Source organism: Salarias fasciatus, chromosome 13 (genome assembly GCF_902148845.1).
Source record: "Salarias fasciatus chromosome 13, fSalaFa1.1, whole genome shotgun sequence".
Classification (NCBI taxonomy): Eukaryota; Metazoa; Chordata; class Actinopteri; order Blenniiformes; family Blenniidae; genus Salarias; species Salarias fasciatus.
In genome coordinates, this window is record NC_043757.1 from 18126610 (window position 1) to 18144385 (window position 17776).

A 17776-nucleotide genomic window follows, 5' to 3' on the forward strand; every position below is an offset into this window, starting at 1 on the left:
GTAGTTTCATCAGTATTATATAAAAACTTTGAAAAATCATAATTTTATTTTAGATGCATGAAAATAGAAGTTCTACTGAGAAATTACTTACATGCATGCACTCTTTGAATGTTGCAGTTAATGTTATGTTTTTTTAGTTCCTGTTAATTTCTCAGGTCTCCTCTTGAAAAAGAAATCTTAATTTGAATTGGACATAATGTTGAATTAAAAAAACCAATATGATGCTGTGAAAGGACTATACTCAGATTGTTACAATATAAGGTTTGCCTCCTGCTTGTGTACAAATCCGTGTGTGTTAGTGAAAATAGCAGTTTGAGTGACGTGGTTGCCGTACTGTCCATTGGTCAAAGTGTGTGGTTTAATGATTTAAAAACAGTGTTTTCTAAAGAGCAGTGACGCACAACGCTGCTGTAATCCAGATTACACTGGGACAGTAATCCTGTAAAAATACTCTTTCTTCAAAGCAATATGTTTTTTTTTTTTTTTTTTTTTCCAATCTGTAATGCGTTAGGTGTGCACTGTTGGGGTTGAAGTTGAATGTGAGTGCAGTGTTGTCCCATATCGGCATTTTGAATCTGACTGAGTAAAAATAGTGATATTTCTCCAAGTCAATGAAGTGATTAGAAGAGCAGCTGTGTTCAGCTTTACCATTGATTGTTTTGTGACTTCTTGGTCAGACTACATGTGCTTCTCTATGAGTGTGTATATACATGTGCACGTGTGTGCAGTCTTATGGTTTCGGGGTTATGTAACCGGCTTTACATCTGACAGCCAAGATCATTAAAAGAGAGTGTGGTGGACCTGAGGCAGCAGACTGATATTTCACACTGCTTTTTTTTTTTTCCTTTCGTCTTTAATCCCTGTTCTGGCCTTGGCTTGCTCATGAAGTGTCAGAATCGCTGTTGTTGATTTTACCAAAGAGGGTAGCACACAGGAACAGAACTCAATCTGAAAATATCAGCAAGCATCTGCTCTTCTTTTCCCTTCACTTGAAAGTAAACAGACTGACTATGAAGCAAAGATTTAAAGTGAGACAAGCAGCTTGGATACTGATGCATGTTTTCTTTTTACATTTATTTCTCTTCCTTCAGTCGTAGGCCAAGGGTTTTTTGAAGTATATAAGGATGAGTCCCTACCTTGTAGAGCTGGAATCACGTTGTGCTCCACCAGGCTGTAACAACTCCCACATCGGACATGCTTTATCTAACACAAGTCATTTTTGATTCAATGGCAGATTGACTCATCTTTTCCACATCAAATGATATCATTGTTAGGGACTGTTGGGTCTCATTGAAAAAGAAAAAAAGAATATATATATATATATATATATATATATATATATATATATATATATATATATATATATATATATATATATATATATATATATATATATATTAGGTCTGTCACAATGACACAGTGACATTATTCATTCATTATTAAAGTAGTAAGGTACATCTGTAGCCACAGCTACCCTGGAGAAGACTGATAGGCTGCCAGTTTGTGCCACAGGCCCATCCAACCACTCACTCTCACGGGCTTTCTGGTGGTTCCTATTCCAGGCTTTGTGGTTTCCCATCCAAGTACTTCACCAGGCCTTACCCTGCCCGGCTTCCAAGAGCTGATGGGATCAGGCATTGTTAAGGCAATGTCTGATCCTGACAGGTCTGATAATTTTCCTTCCGGTGTTTTGGGCCAAATCTAATAATCTGTTTTATCTGAATTTAGGAGCAGAAATTATATGACATATGACATACAGGAAACATGTATAATGTGAATAGTACAGGTTCAAAGACAGAACCCTGTGGAACTCCATGTTTAACTGTAATCTAAGATGAAGCATCATCTTTAACATTAATGAAGTGGAACCTCTCTGCTAATACATCATTCTCCTTGATTTGCCACATTTATAGTTTTGCACTGAAGCTCATTTCATTATTCCAACATGTCTCCAATGTATTTAATTTCAGTTCTAAAAATGTGCATTCCAAAAAAATGTTCTGCAAATAACGAGAGCTGCTGTTTCACCTTGCTTAAAGCAGAGTGTCACAAGAGGCAGGGAAGTGAGAGAGCTGGGAAGACAGGACTGAGATGCCAATCGCTTTAACTTCGCAAAATATCTGTTGGGAACAAGTGGAGTGTCTGTCTTGAAGGCACTGGAGAGAAAATGAATTGCTTCCCCCAGGACACCCTAAGAAAACAAGAGCTTGAAACCAACAATGTTCTTGACAGCCTTGTTCCAACAAGAACTGATTCTGATCTGAAGGGTCTGAGCCCAGCCAGCAGGTCCACACTGCATAAACCTGCACTACACCTCCACCCAGTTAGCCGTAAGATTGAGGATTTCATCTTGGATTACTAGAGTAATTTTAGGCTGAGACTCTCAGCCTCTGGAATTGTTATTTCTTCCAATACAGTCACCAATCAAGAGCTCGCGGAAACCTGTGTCAGCCTGAGAGACTCTGCTGTAATCCGCAAGCTCAACAGTGACCTTGGAAAATGATTCATCAAGTTTGAGAAGTCTAGCCTGCCTGGTAGATTTGAAGTCTGGACCTACGTACCAGCAGTCCATCCTGCGTCTATTCTGAATCCTGAGGCCTCTGTTGCAAACAGCCTTCCATTGTGACCATTTCCAAAAGCAAGCATTTTACAACACCCTTCAATCAAATCTCCACATCTAGGAAAATAATGAGGTCCTTTGCTCTGGAGAAATCCCTCTAAACTTTCTCAGTAGTTTCCCAAAGACACTTTCAGATGGCATAGCGTTTTAAAAAGGCAGTCTCCGTCATCAGATTTGGGGAAAAATCCCTGTGACCCAGCACAGCAATAAAATCAAATTGTGTTATATTAGATTATATTGGATGAAATCAAGTCTTCGATTATAAATAGTACCCTGTAGATCATCAAAGACATAAGAAGACACATTTTTTTTTCCCATTTAGCACAGAAATAGTTTTGTTGCAACAACCAAGGATGAACCTTTCTTGCTATGAAAATCAAACAGTTTGTTATTCTATCCTCCATGTTAGTTTTTAACTCTTCTTTCTTGTCATTCCTCGGGGAAATGCTGATTCATATAACTTCTCCAAAGGTCTTCATAATTTTCTTGCATAATCCTCTCAAAAAACTCATATGAAATCTTCATTGGTTGACCAAACATAATCCTCAGTCAACTCTAAGTACCTGAATATGTGCGATTGTCAGAGAGGGAGTCAAAGCCAGTGGGGTAAAGCTACCCGTGCTCTCTTGCCAGATATTTGGACTTAAAGTATAACATAATCCTGTGGTTATTTGATGTAAATCTCCAGCCAACGTGCTTCAAATAATTAATCTGTAATCATCGTCTATGACGACACTTCATTATTAGCTACTAATAATGTTTATATGTTATTGAATCAGCTGATGTTGAATTCACAACAGTTGCCTTGTTTTTGTGATAATTGGAAAATCTGTAGTGATTTCAGTTAAGTTGCATTTATTTTTTGAATTCTGTCCTTCATATTTTAGCTTGAAGCATTGAAAGGTCTGTGTTGGCAGCTCATGCCTGCACCTGTTTAGGAAGAGCAGTCAGAATCACTCTTTCCAGCAGATGACAGCTCCATATGTCCGTCAGTGTCTGGGGATTCTGATGAACACGTCAACGATTGCATGTGTCACAACTTTTATTTTTACTTTTTTTGAAATATCGAAACGTATTCCTGCTATTCCTGGCTACAGGTGCATTTCGTTGACCTTTAATTCCTCTCTCTTTTAGCAAATTCTCAATTAGCTTGAAAAGCTGCCGACGAGACGGGTTCGGTCTGCCCGCTGCACATGTGCCACTCGTCCATAATTATGCAACAGCCCACAGCACTGACAGGCTGCCGTCCATTAATCTGCTTAGAAACACCAACTGGAAGCTTCTACTGTGAGCTACACCCTCAGGGCGTTATCTGCATCATGTCAGAGATTGAGTTCTGTGCTGTAATTGTACTGACACACCTCTGACGGAGTAGCAACAGAAAGAAACACTAAAATCATCAGTTAAAATATCCAAATGCTTGATGATATAAAACAGTGCATTGAATGCAAAGAGTTTGATTCATTGATAATTTCTTGTTTCGGTGGATGAGGAATTAGATAAAAGGTAAATTAATTTAAACTACTTGATGAAAATACATTTGGAATATAATTGCTTTGTAAATGACTTCTTGATTTAAAGTTCTGTGACAGTAATGATTCAAGTCTTCAGCTCACAAAAATTCAGAAACAGAAATATTGACGTATAGGTTTCCCAAAAGTTCCTACAAAAGTAATAAGAAGTTATAGATGCTGTTAGTTCATAATATCTGGCAATTATGATTTAATTACGTTTATAAGAAATACTCTTCTGAAATTGTCATGATTTCTTCTTAAAGATTAAAGAATATTTAGTCAATTATTTAAATCTGCCCCTCAAAAATCAGTATGTGTAAGATGTGCTAGATTAGTATTTTGTAGCTCATTAAAACAACTTGAAATAAATAAAAAAGACAGAGTTAATTCAGACATTTATCCTTTTATTGACTGTCCAATAAGTTGTTCTTGTGCAAAGTGCACTTTGCAGATTACAAACATCAATCAACACAAAACCCTAACAGTGCTCACAAGATTCTCAAGGATGGATGACGATGCAATGCTCCTTCTTAATACATCTGACATAATAAATAAGACAAATCAAGCTGCTAACACCAGAAATCAACCTTTCAAAGGGACGGGGAGGTCCGAAGCTAAAGGTATGTAGCCATGGAAAAGGTAGGATGTGGATGGACCCGTTTGTGCTGTTCAGGATTTACATTCCATTGTGGATCACATGAACACAGCGTAAAACCAAAACAGGATATGATCAAACACCCTGCATGAGTAAAGTGTCCCAGAAACACGCTCCACCCTTTCTTGATGTCTGATCTCTGTCATGCAGTCATAACGTTCCTGAATATAAACTAAATCTCATGTTCAAAACTATAATATGAAGAGTGGACTACTTGGTTTTTGAAACCTACTGCAAGATTAGTGATTATATAATAACCAGCATGTTGTTGTGTATTGTTTGATGAGTTGGTCAGACAATACATTTTAAAGAAATGTTAGAGTAATCTTGTTTTGAAGGTCAAGTTTCTGAGGAATTTGCCAACAAACATCGTATTTATGGTACAACATGACATGCAAGTATGAATTAACTGATTTGTCAGCTATAAAAGAGATTTCAGAAGAATTAAGGATAGCCAGAGCTAATTACATTCTATAGTCTAACCTAAACTAGAAATCATTCATTTCAAGGTCATGGGTAGTATTAACTCTCTAACGTGGATGTTGTTTTGCAGTCACACAGTGGACTGCCTTTTTTTTCCCCTCTGATCTGTAGACGAGAGGCATGTCCAGTTAATCTAATCTACAGCTGCAGACTAATCTCTAACTTGTCGTGGGGGCTGGGTATCGATGAATGGTCCTCTTGTTCGGAGGATTAATACTGTTCGACCCCGGATGCAGAGGATCACCCACAACCTTTGTCGGAGTGATGTCACTTTCACATTTCAATCACCTGAGCAATAATCAATAAGGAATGCTTTCTTGACTATCCCTGGGGTCAGCTTGATCAATCTACGCCAAAGCCTTCCTTTTTAAACAAGAACATAAAGACGGGGACATTTTGAGGGAGAAAATGCTAACAAGACTGTAGACTGCAGAACAATTCAGTCCCAAGAGTTGATTATTTGACAGCATATTTCTGCTGTGCTTCTTAAACCCTGAAAGATCTTGTTAAAAGGAAGTTTGAAGCAATTTGCATAATTTGGTTTCAAGCTTTATACATTACTTGCTGCATTTAAAACATGAAACTAACAAATATTTTTTGTACTTGTTTGCCACAAGCAAATCTTAAAATGCATCCAAAATAAAATTGATCCCTCTCTAGATAATTGGCAAACAAAATGACAGCCAGCTGATCGTGTCATCCTGTCGACTTTTTGGCAGCAATACTGCTCCACTTTTTACTTTTTTAAAGTCTAGTTTGAGAAACAATTCAGGCATAGCAATCCATGACAGATGCACACACAGGGTAACGGTTACGACTGCTCAAGACACGGGACACGCACGTTCACTGAGAGACAGAAACACCGAGGATACCTGCGAGAAACCACCAGGACAGTGAGTGTGGGTGATTATTTCATGCTCAGTTTATTTGGACTTATTCTCAATTTGAGGCACATCAATCTTTTCTCCGGTGAGGAACTGCCAGATGCCTCCCCTGTAGTTCTCGTTTCCCAAAGCGTACAGGAAGGCATTGAATGTAGGCGAAGTCTTGGCCAGGATAGGAGCCATCTGCAGACAGAGGAACCACAGGCACATCCGTTACAGAGAAATTCAAACTATTCGGCCTGATTAGGTATTTAGAAAGAAATTAAATAGGTAGAAAAACTTGCCTTTGTTTGGTTATAAGCTAAATTCTCATCACATCAAAGTTCAAATTTAGCTAATTTATTATTTAAAGCAATGCTTGTCTAATAAAAGTCTGTATACAGTGTAAAAGTTCATTCTTAGCAACAGTTTGAGCAACATTTTTTTATGATTTGGACTAATATGATAAAAAATGTCACTTAACTGATATAGAAATGCTTTTTGAAAACTAATAAGTATTCATGCTTTAATATCTCAATGTTTTAACGTCTGCACAGCTCTGAAAATCAGTAGATTTTTAGTTTTCGAGCTGGTGACACAAAACCTCGGTGTTTAGATTTATCACCTGAACATCAGACTGTTTTGCTAGATTCAATGTTCTTATCTGAACTTTTAGGAATTAAATCAAATGCTTGTGACAGCGACTTGCACATCTTAGCTTTGCAGTATTTCAAAGCAGCCGTTTACAAACGACTTCAAGCCACGTGTGTTTGTTCGCTTCTACCTTTTCGTATATCAGTTACAGTTCAGTTGCAATTAAACAGGATTTCTGATCACAGCGTGCGCTGCTCATATTTACCATCCTGAGCTTAGGTGAGACCAGGTTAGCGTTCTCCACGGCGGCGTAGAAAGCCAGGATGCCATAGGGTCCCCAGCAGAACAGCATGGTCTTCAGAGGGGTGTTGGCGTTGAACTGAAGAGGGCAAAATATAAGCGAGCCATAAGTGAGGAAAAAAGTGAAAGGAAAAAAATTGAAGGGAAATGAAAATCATCAAAGAAATTTCTGGATTAACTGAATGGAGAAGGCGAGAAAAATGTCTCGTGTCAAGAGATTTTCTACTTGGAGGGAAGTCACATGCCTGGAGTAACGCCTGGGAGTGAAAGAATATCAGTGTTAAGGCTGCTAATGCCAAACGAGAAAACAGAAATGACTGAAAGGGCAGATTATTGTAATCCAAAAGGTCAAAGGTGACATCATATTGCGATCAATACAGTAAAAACACTGAAGCTCCAAATCAAAGTTTTCTGTCAGACTTTTACGATTTATTAAAAAAGCGCTTTTCTAATAAAGTTTTAGTGGAGTGAATTGGGCTGCAGGGCTGAACTAATAAGATTCAAAGATGTTCTTGATCTGAAAGGAACATCAGCTGAAGCATCTCACTAATTGTTTTTGAAATTTATTGTTGTTTTGCAGCATAATCAGACTGTGTGTCCACTGGTTACATAATCTTTTTGTTGTGGAGGAGTGCCTGTTGTCTCTCCTCTGCATACTTTGTAATGAAAGTGTCTCCAGCCAGCTCAGATGACTGTAAATAATAGGCTTATGCAACATAAAGCGGGTCCACCTGATCCGGCCCGTGCACAACCCCACTGTTGAACTCGCCGTTCACGGATACGCGCTGCTCTTTCCGCCGCACACCAGAAACTGACCGCAACTAAAGCACGCAGTCTTCCGCCCGTGGCGGTGACCTACATACGTCAAAGCGTGCAAGCTCCTCATTCACAGGCGTTATTGTTTCTGTGAATGTGGGCCATGTGAGGCAGTGCTGCTTACGCTACGGTCAGGAGAATCCCTTTGATTCTTTTCAGTGGGCCGCTTCAAAGCAGGAACAGCCTTCGCTGCCGTCTTCCTGCATATTTATCAGGATTCATGCATTAGGTGTAGCTGCTCTGTTACTCATGAATACCAGTTTAATGGAATCAGTGTGATGTTTGAGATCATCTACATCATGATCAAACTTAGCCAATTAGTCTGCGTGCAAGTTGAATCTGGAGTCCGTGTGTGTGTCATTTCATATGTTTTAAGGATTTCCTCCTGTTGGTAATCGCTGGTGAGCCTCAGTATATTTTTTAAAGTACGGTACTTACTCTGGGGTTTCCAGTCTTCTTGAATTTCTGTGCGATGGACTGGTAAGAAGACATGACAACAAACACCTGGATGCCCATGTTGAAGATGGCCATTGGGATCAGGTAGGACACGTAGTTTCTGTGGGAAGAGGAAGCCACAGAAGGCTTTTAGAAAACTACAGCCGGCAATAATGAGGAATGGAGACCAGAAAGTAATTTTAGAAAGTGATTTAACAGTGAGGATGTGTACACACCTGTCACCCTTGCTGTAGTCCAGAGTGCAGCAAGTCCTGAGGGGCTCGTAGTCGTACTCCCCCCAGCCAATGAGGGGCATGGCGGACCAGAAGGCGGTGAAGAGCCAGACGAATATGGCCAGGGTGATGGCGCTGCTCCACTGCAGCTTTGTCCCTGGCAGGAGCAACAGTCATTGCGACTTTAAATAAATTCTCAAAGAACTGGAGTTGTTGTGTGGATACATGTTTCTCTTGTAGCTAATAGAAAAGGCATGCTGCAGTAAGCTGTTATAGGTCTTCTCAGGTGTTTATATCCTGCTGTCTTATAACGGCTGAGAAGTGATTTATGGAGCGCAGGTCATTTCCTCTTGCAGTTGTATCCTCCCCATAAGGAGGGCTAAAAATAGCAGTGGGTTTTATTTTACCACAGTGATAATGAAAGAAGAAGGAGGGAAGGGAATTCATAAAACTCCAGCCTCCCATGTTGTAGTTTCAGCACATTGTCATATTAAAATATCATTATTTTCTCAACATCATCAGAACAGTCTGTGACAAGTCTAACAACAACAGATCACTTGTTGACCTGTTAAGCTTGTGTGTTTGGTTTCAGCACCTCCAGGGCAGGAGATGAAGAGGCGTGCTCTTACTGGTGCAGTACTGGTGATATCTGTCCCAGGCGATGGCGGCTATGAAGTGGATGCTGGCAAGAGCTGTCATGAATCCCTGGAAACCATGAGTCTGGCATCCTTCGGAGCCGTAGGGCCAGTACCTGGAGGCAGAGATGGCTCACGTGTTCAATTTTGTATGTATTTGAATATGTTGAACAAACCTTCATCCAACATGTATGAAGAAAGTACAAACAGTAAGTAACTGCATCCAGTAAACCTAGAAAAACAGTAGGGTTTTCACAGACAGACAGAAAACCACTGGCAGTAACATCTGAACACAGCTTTAAAGTCGCTCTAGTGCTCATTGGCTGCATATTGACCGTCACCTCTCCGCCCAGCAGCAGTAATCGCTCCTGCCTCCATCGATTGCGCATCTCTGTTATGGGCCGTTCACCTTGCGGTCAGGTGGCCAATACCATCAGCGGCATTATTCTGCCATCACATTTGACTTGGCCACGTGCTGCCAGACCTCGGGGCGCGTTATGAAAGGCTCGGCTGGTTACATCACTCACCTCAGAAAGCTGGAGAAAGCGGCGACCGTGGCGTTCATGGAGATGCCGACATCAGCCATGGCTAAACTGAACACTAGGAAATTGCTGGGGGTCCGCAGCTCCCGCACTTTGAGGAAAGCAACGATGGTCACCGCGTTTAGAAAGAAGCCCAGCATGCCTTTTGGGCGGAACACAAACAAAACAGAGCAGTTATAAAGATGCGGCGCGCGGTGCGGGAATCTGCCGGCTGCGGCACATGGTATACAGTGTTACATCTCGACATGAAATAAATCGGGTGGGTTTCTGTAACCGTGGAGTCCCGAGGCTAAAAGAGGAGATGGTTTCCTCCTCCAGAGCTGTCAGCGGCGGCAGCTCCTGCCACAGGTTCATTCTACACACAGCAGCCCTCGTAGTATTTGGCTCGAATCCAGGAGAAAAGGGAAAACACTCACCCTCCACCAGCAGGCAAGATCCCAGGGAAAACACGTCAAACTCGGAGAAGCCCTCCGGTAAAGGGTACGACGAGACCATCCTGAAGCCTGATTTGACACAACAAAGTGCAGCTGTCAGAGACTTTTCACTCCTCCGAGTCCGCTCGTTTTACGACGTGCCTCAATGTGACTGAGGAGAGCCCGCTTTTAAAGGGGCATTTCACGTGAAAAGCATGCAGTTTATTATGTAAAGCCCCTCTCACTCTGTTGCCCCAATCCGCGCAGGAATGTCTTAATGAACATAACCGCACAAACCGTAACCCTTAATGCGCATTTGCCCACCGCAACAATAAAGCCCTCAGTTAGTTACACAACAAAGCCTTTGTGTTTTTGGTGTCCCGGCGGGGATGATGCGGCCGCGGCTGGTCTTGAAGGACGAGACGACACGCCTGATGCAGCCCGGCGCGCCGTGTCGCTTTAAGGAGACACAACAGGTGTCAGCCGGGCTGCAGCCTCCCGCCGCTCGGTGAAACCAACACCCACATTTCACCACACGCACGGCTCCATCACTGACTGCGAGGATGGCCACTGCTTGATTTCCATGCTTTTTACAGCTACTGATGTAACTTCACGTCCAGAGGCTTCAGGGATGAACAGGAAGACTTTTGATTTGATGTCTGCAGCCAGAGACCCATGTTTACAACATCCAGACTGAAGCCTGAGTGGACATGATGCTGTTCCTCCGATGCACACCTCATTGAGAAACACCATGCACGTTTATGCCACTTTCATTTTATTGCACTACTCCTGATTAATGACACACACAAAACAGCCTTCAGTGAACTGAGCACACAGGATCCATGTTGGTCTTGTTGTTTTGCATCTTTATTAATCCTTCGTCCCATGTGGCAGGACGCTGGCACTGGGCGTGGTTGGTGAACATTTTATTTGTTTTGTGCAGAGAATCAAAGTTTTGGCAGACATACTGACCTGAAGAGATTAAATCAACTCTGCAACTGACTGAAATGACCAAGGGGGGGGGAAAAAAACCCCAAACTATATTACACTTTTGGAAAGTGCAGACACAACATGTGTCAGCAGAGCCTGGATTCAGTCTATGAGGGTCAGAGGCTGGCGAACAATAAAAGTCTGTGTTCAACTGCAGCTTATTAGTTGATCTACAAGTGTGTTAATTACATGAAATCCTGCCATCATCCTCATCCTTTTAATGCAATCGTCATGTTTCAGCTGCTGCAGCATTTGCAGCTTTTCATGCCACAGGACTGCAGGAGAAACAAGCTGGACATTGTACAGCAGAGGTCTTGCTCAGACTGAGGCTTATAAGATCAGGAATATTGTGAAATATAGGTGAAATGTGTGAAGTATTTAGTCATATGGAAATGAAAATGATCGTGATATGATGTTTTTTGAAACTTTAACATCATTTTCACTTTTCTAATGCTTAATAATTGTGTGTTGATTTGGACACTTATGTGTCACATTTTATTGGGTCAAAAACAAGTACAAGTACCATAAATCATTCATTTTTTATGTCTGTATTGTACTGTCTACAATATTGATCATATGTTGTGTATATAAACCATGTACTGTGGAAAACTGTAGATAGCTTTCCTTTATTTGAAACCAGCTGAGTTGCAAGACACAACATACATCTTCTTTAACTTTACATGTCCTTTATCATATTTATGAGATTTCTGCACAATAAGAGTGACAATGCATCTCCCTGAAAGTTCAATCACCCGGTTCATGCAACGTAAAAAGGCTTTACTGGCTTCAGCAAATGAGATTAACTGCTTGCCGTGTGGTATGGCATGTTTACATTTTTTAACATGGTTGCTCAACACGTTTTGATCCGCAGCAGAGGCCAGCACGATTTTAAAACAATATACACTGCAGGACCTGTGAGTGAAGGGGATTTTATTTCAGAAGGATAAAGACAAATACAATAACTCTGTGGATTAAAATATGTGGCATAAAATGCATATAAATATGAGATTTATCAGTGTTGCATGTATGTGTGTTATTATTCAATCATTCATGTCATCAGGCACAAAAGCTCCGTCACCAACTTTCAGTCTTATTGAAAAACAGTGGATGGGTGCCAACTTGTACACTGAGTATTTGCCTAGTTTAAAAAACAAATGCTGTTAAAAACTGAGTCATTTCTCTATGGAGAGTAGTTTTGGAATCCAGTACCAACATTTGCATGAGTTAGCACCGAGATGATTGACAAATGAAGTATATTTCACTTACACTGATTTACTGTAACATGATTCAAATTAATTCAATCGTGTTTATGTATTTCCAAAAATAGTCATCTCAAGGCACTTTCAGAGAGAAAAACTCAACTATTCTACATGAGCAAGCTTCAGCATCAGTGAAAAGGAAAAAAAAACTCATTTTAACAGGAAGGAATCTGGAGAATCAGACTCAGAGATGGAGATTTTGTTATGTTCCAGTTGGAGTTAAGGGATAGAAAGAGGGAAATGTCAACATTTATTTTATCCAGACAAGCTGTGTTTGTGGTTCTGTGGTCTGATCTGATGGCTCTACGTGAAAAAGAGAAAGAACTGATATTTTCCATGTCCAGAAATATTGTGCTTCTGTGTAACATCACCTCCTGGTAGCCCAGCTATCTGAGAGCAACATCCATAATCTCTCAATTTTTTTCTGGGTTTGCACTGTATGTACATTGTCTTGTGTTGTTTTATTCTCATATTGACTTCATACTTTGTGTGTTTTGCACTTACAATGACCTTTTTTTTCTGTCTTACTGTCTGTTTGGACATTTTTCCAGAAAGTATCACAACTTCTGATGGCACTTTTCATTTTTGCCAAATATAAAACAGTAAAAATGGCAGAATAGTAAAGACGGTACTGGCTTGCAGGAGGCCCCCGGGTGGGATCCACAGGGCTGTGATATAGGGGCCACCTTGTGGTAAAACATAGCGCTGTCCGCTTGCAGATTAACAGTCACGGCAGGGCTCAAATGAACATGCTACATTTGAGAGAAAGAAAAAAAAAGAGAGAGAAACATCACTGTGGATTATGACCATTTCGGAAGTGTTTTTCTGCGATAATAAATAGGGACGTCTCTGCGCAGCCTATCGGATTCCGGGATGCAATACGCATCCAAATGAAACGAACGCCAGTCCTTTCGCTAATCCTTGTCTATCCTTTTTATCTCGGGACTCATAGCAGTCTGATCACTATGGGACAGCGAAGCGGGGGGACAAAGCCATGCGGATGATATTTCTGTAAATGAGAGAAAAAGGCAAGTCCGTTTGACTTTAGTGGGCGCAAACTGGGCGCATGTAGGCAATCTGCGTATGCGTAAAAGTGGGCCAAAATGTTCCTCGTCCTGCTCCTGGGGCTCTACGTGGCCGCAGGTGAACTCTTCTCCCCAGTGAGCTCCTGTCCTTCCCAGTGCAGCTGTTTTTACCACAACCTGAGTGATGGATCGAAGGCCAGGTAAGGAGAGAGAGTCCAAAATAATTTTACATGCGTTAAAAGACTGTGGAAAATGTCTGAATTTGTGCGCACAGCCGCGTCGTTTTAGACGGGCAATTCCTGCCTGCAGAGAGGACAGATGTTTGCACAGAGGTGAACACGTGTACAAAAGATAATTCAGGGAGTGCATGTCGGTCCAATTTTATTTAATGCAGGATTATCTCTCAAAGGCACTTTCAGCATTCCCATCTCTGCGTTTTATGTGTTTTGATGGGTTGGGGAATAAGTCTTTCTCTCAGAATTATTATCCAGAGGATTTCTTTTGCTGCCTGTCAATTCACCACAAATTTAGTGCCCATTAATTCCAGACATGGTGAAAAAAGGTGTCAGTTTTAAAAATGCACTTCATCATATAAACTGCATTAAGATGTCATTTCGGGGAAAAAAAGATGATGGTACTCCATTTTGCTTTTGTGTCCGTTTTTAGGAGTGTGATTTGCAATGATCCCGAGATATCGCTCGTGCCTGTCGGGTTCCCTGTTGACACCTCCAAGCTGCGGATTGAGAAGACGTCCATCCAGCGGATACCAAGCGAAGCCTTCAACTACCTCTCCAGTCTTGAATTCCTGTGGATGTCTTTTAACACGCTGTCCGCCTTGAACCCGGACAGTTTCCGGGGACTGTTCAACCTGGAAGAGCTTCGCCTGGACGGGAATGCCCTCACCGCCTTTCCCTGGGAATCTCTCTTGGATATGCCCAGCCTCAGACTTCTCGATTTGCACAACAACCAGCTGACCGCGCTGCCGGCGGAAGCCACCACCTACATCCGGAACCTCACCTACCTGGACCTGTCCAGCAACAGCCTGCTGACGCTGCCGGCAGAGGTGCTGTCCACCTGGCTGGCTGCGAAACCCACGCAGGGGCCCGAGAGCTCCAAGATGATACTGGGTAAGGTACTCTGCAACCCTGAGAAGCGAGTTCCTGTCATTTAGAAAGTAAAAAAAAAAAAAAAAGAAAAAAGTGGTCTAGATTTCCATTTTCTGAAAATGTGTTAAGAAAAATCCATAGATTTTTATAAAGCATTACAAAACATGCAGGCACAATAATAATAATAATAATAATAATAATAATAATAATAATAATAATAATAATAATAATAAAACGTGTATTAAAATACGTAAAATAGTCTCACAAATAAATTTACACTCAAAGTAAATTTTGGCTAGAGCTGTCATCAACTCAAAGTGCTTTGAAAAATGTATGATAACATTCATTTTTTAAAAGCCTATTAAGCATAGGCATTTGTGAAAAAGAAATTGTATATTTGTAAACAAAACAGTTAAATAGTGAAAGTTTGATTTTGCTGTTGACTGGCAATCATAAAAAAAAATCAGAAAAAAGTGTAACAAAAAGCTAACTTCTGGAGATACAAATCCGTCTTGTCTTTATAAAGTCAGGTAATAATTCTAAAACAAGTCTTTAAATGTTAAAATTAAAGTCAAGCAGATCTACAGCTGCTCCAGTTCAATTCACAAGCAGGTGCTTTTATTGTGAAGAGGAGACTCAGGTGGCAGCACAGTCTGACCTTGACCAGTAGACCACGTCCACCAGCATGACCATCATTGCCATAGTCATGACCATGATGTAGTTTATGAATTAAATGTTAATCCTCTTACAGGATTAACATCCTAACATCCACACCAGCCATCTGCAGCCAGGTCGTTCACTCTGCACACAGCTGGATGCTTGTCTTCCTCCTGTGGACTCACTTTTGCCCTTGCCCTCAGGCCTCCATGATAACCCCTGGGTGTGTGACTGTCGACTCTACGACCTGGTCCAGTTCCAAAAGTCTCCCACGCTTTCCGTGGCATTCATTGACACGAGACTTCGGTGTTCAGCTCCGGAGAGTGTGTCGGGGGTCTTGTTCAGTGATGCAGAGCTGCGACGCTGTCAGCTCCCACGGATCCATACAGCCGTGGCACGAGTCCGTAGCGCTGTAGGAAACAACGTGCTGCTTCGCTGTGGGACCATCGGAGTCCCGATCCCAGACCTGACATGGCGCAGGGCAGATGGACGAGCTCTCAATGGGACAGGTGAGTCAGCACCTCTTGTTTCAGGACCTTTCGCTGTGTTGTGCCTGAACAAAGATGATTGTGTCTGCGCGGTGGTGCCGCTGTTAATTAAACAGAGAGCTATCAGTTGCGTTACTAAGACTGTAAGTCTGACTGACAGCTGTGGCTTGCACAGTTAGTTATGCAACATTCATGAGGATGATCAATGCAACATGGTATTCTCTCTTGTCTGGGGTTTGGGATATTCTTCAAAAAGAGAATTTTGTAAAGCATGTAATGTGTTTTCATGTTGGAGTTTTTTTTTAATGATTCTCTCTTCTCTGCCGTCACAGTTCAGCAAGAAACATCAAAAGAGGGAATCACCTGGTCAGTCCTCAGCGTTCCAGCTGTGTCTTATAAAGATTCAGGGAAATTCATCTGTAAAGCTTCTAACTATGCAGGAAATGCTGAGGCTGTCATTTCCCTCGTTGTGTCTAACTCACCAAAACCAGATGGGAACCAAACAAACACTGACAAGAAGGTCAAAGTCAAGAAACCAAATCAAATGGGGAAAGCTGCCTATCAGGAGAAGCTGGTTGCCAGATATGTGGTTCCAACATACAGTCCTACATCCTTGCCTGCCCTGGACTCCGGTCTTCCACCTGGTATTGGTTCTGATCCTGGACGAGGTAGTTACAGCCTGGCTGACAGAGCCACTCCGGGGCCTGCCACGTCCTCCAACCCAGACGCCCTGCTGGACCTCGAGAAGACAAATCTGAGTAACCTGGCTGCCAACACATCATCTTTACAGCAGGACCCCGACAGAGTGGTTCGCTCAGTGAAGGTGGTGGGGGACACAGACAATACAATTTCTCTAAACTGGAGAGCACCTAAAGCCAAGAACACAACGGCATTTAGTGTGCTGTATGCAGTGTTTGGGGAGAGGGACATGAGGAAGATCAATGTTGGTGCAGGGCAGAACCGTGTGACCATCGACGGGTTGGTGCCCAGGACCAAGTACATTGCCTGTGTGTGTGTGAGGGGCCTGATTCCCAAGAAGGAGCAGTGTGTCATATTTTCCACTGATGAAGCAGCGAGTGCGACTGGCACCCAGAAGCTGATTAATGTGATTGTGATCACAGTGGCCTGTGTCATTGCAGTCCCGCTCACTGTCATTGTGTGCTGCGGGGCACTGAAGAGACGAATTCAAAAGTACTGGGGAAAGAAATCAAAGGACATCCAAGATTCATATGTGACCTTTGAAACTCTGTCGCCCGCCACAAAGGCCAAAGGGCTCGAGGGCGAATATTTAAACAGACTGAACCCAGAGGAGTCCAACAGGCTGCTGTCGGCCCGCTCCAGCCTGGACTCTGAGGCCACCGCCAAGATAGAGGGACAGCCTAATGAGTACTTCTGCTGACGTCATGCTCCAGCTCCGGCTCCTGCTCCACGCCATCTTCCCCGCGCTCACCCACATCCACGCCACAGCCCAAACCCCAATACCCACGTGCATGCCCATCACCACCACCATCCTCACGCTCATCCCCACCCACATCTGCACTCGCAGCCGTATCCCCATCACTATCCATACGCTCATCCTCAGCAGCATCCTGACGTCAGTCCCCCTCCCACCCGCTCCCATACGCCCACACCATGGGATTCCCCCCCACCTGTTCCTCCTCGCTGGATAATGCCACCAACTCCACCGCCACAGAGAGCCAATTTCTATCAAAGGACTTTTGCACGGTGCACTATCATGGAAATATCGGTTTAAAAAATTTGGGTAATATCATTGTTTTAGGCTTTTTTAGCTTATTGAAAATAAATTTTAAGACACTTTAAAAAAAAATCACTAGGCTGGTATTGGGAAAAAAGCTTGCCGAAAACTTAAAAAGCATAAGAAAAGTTTTTAATCATGCAGTAACTCATCATAATTGCATGGCCCAGCGAAGAAACCTTTTTTCAACCCAAGCTGATTGAAAGGGAACTCTGGTAGAAAATCCATTGTTTTTTTCACATATGTATGTGCATGATTTGTAAATACTCCACTGGATGATGTACACTTACATATACAGATAATTCTGTGCCTCTGTATATATCTGTCATATGTTCTCTGAGAAGATATACACATAGGCATGGTACAACACTCTGGTGAATGGAGAAAAGCTG

At 42.1% G+C, this 17776-nt stretch overlaps 2 protein-coding genes across 2 annotated transcripts; one reads left to right on the plus strand and one right to left on the minus strand.

The window, feature by feature from the left end:
- Positions 1–6170: 6170 nt before the first annotated feature.
- Positions 6171–10471, minus strand: rgra (retinal G protein coupled receptor a). The gene is made up of 7 exons (XM_030106089.1): positions 10107–10471; positions 9676–9832; positions 9143–9264; positions 8517–8670; positions 8284–8401; positions 6995–7108; positions 6171–6339 (listed from the first exon to the last, which is right to left on the minus strand). Exons 1-7 carry the CDS (start codon positions 10183–10185, stop codon positions 6196–6198), a joined length of 888 nt encoding a protein of 295 aa, XP_029961949.1. The 5' UTR covers positions 10186–10471; the 3' UTR covers positions 6171–6195.
- Positions 10472–13237: 2766 nt separating this feature from the next.
- Positions 13238–17082, plus strand: lrit1a (leucine-rich repeat, immunoglobulin-like and transmembrane domains 1a). The gene is made up of 4 exons (XM_030106087.1): positions 13238–13577; positions 14044–14504; positions 15344–15649; positions 15961–17082. The coding sequence occupies exons 1-4, from the start codon at positions 13456–13458 to the stop codon at positions 17025–17027; spliced, it is 1956 nt and encodes a 651-aa protein (XP_029961947.1). The 5' UTR covers positions 13238–13455; the 3' UTR covers positions 17028–17082.
- Positions 17083–17776: the final 694 nt, after the last annotated feature.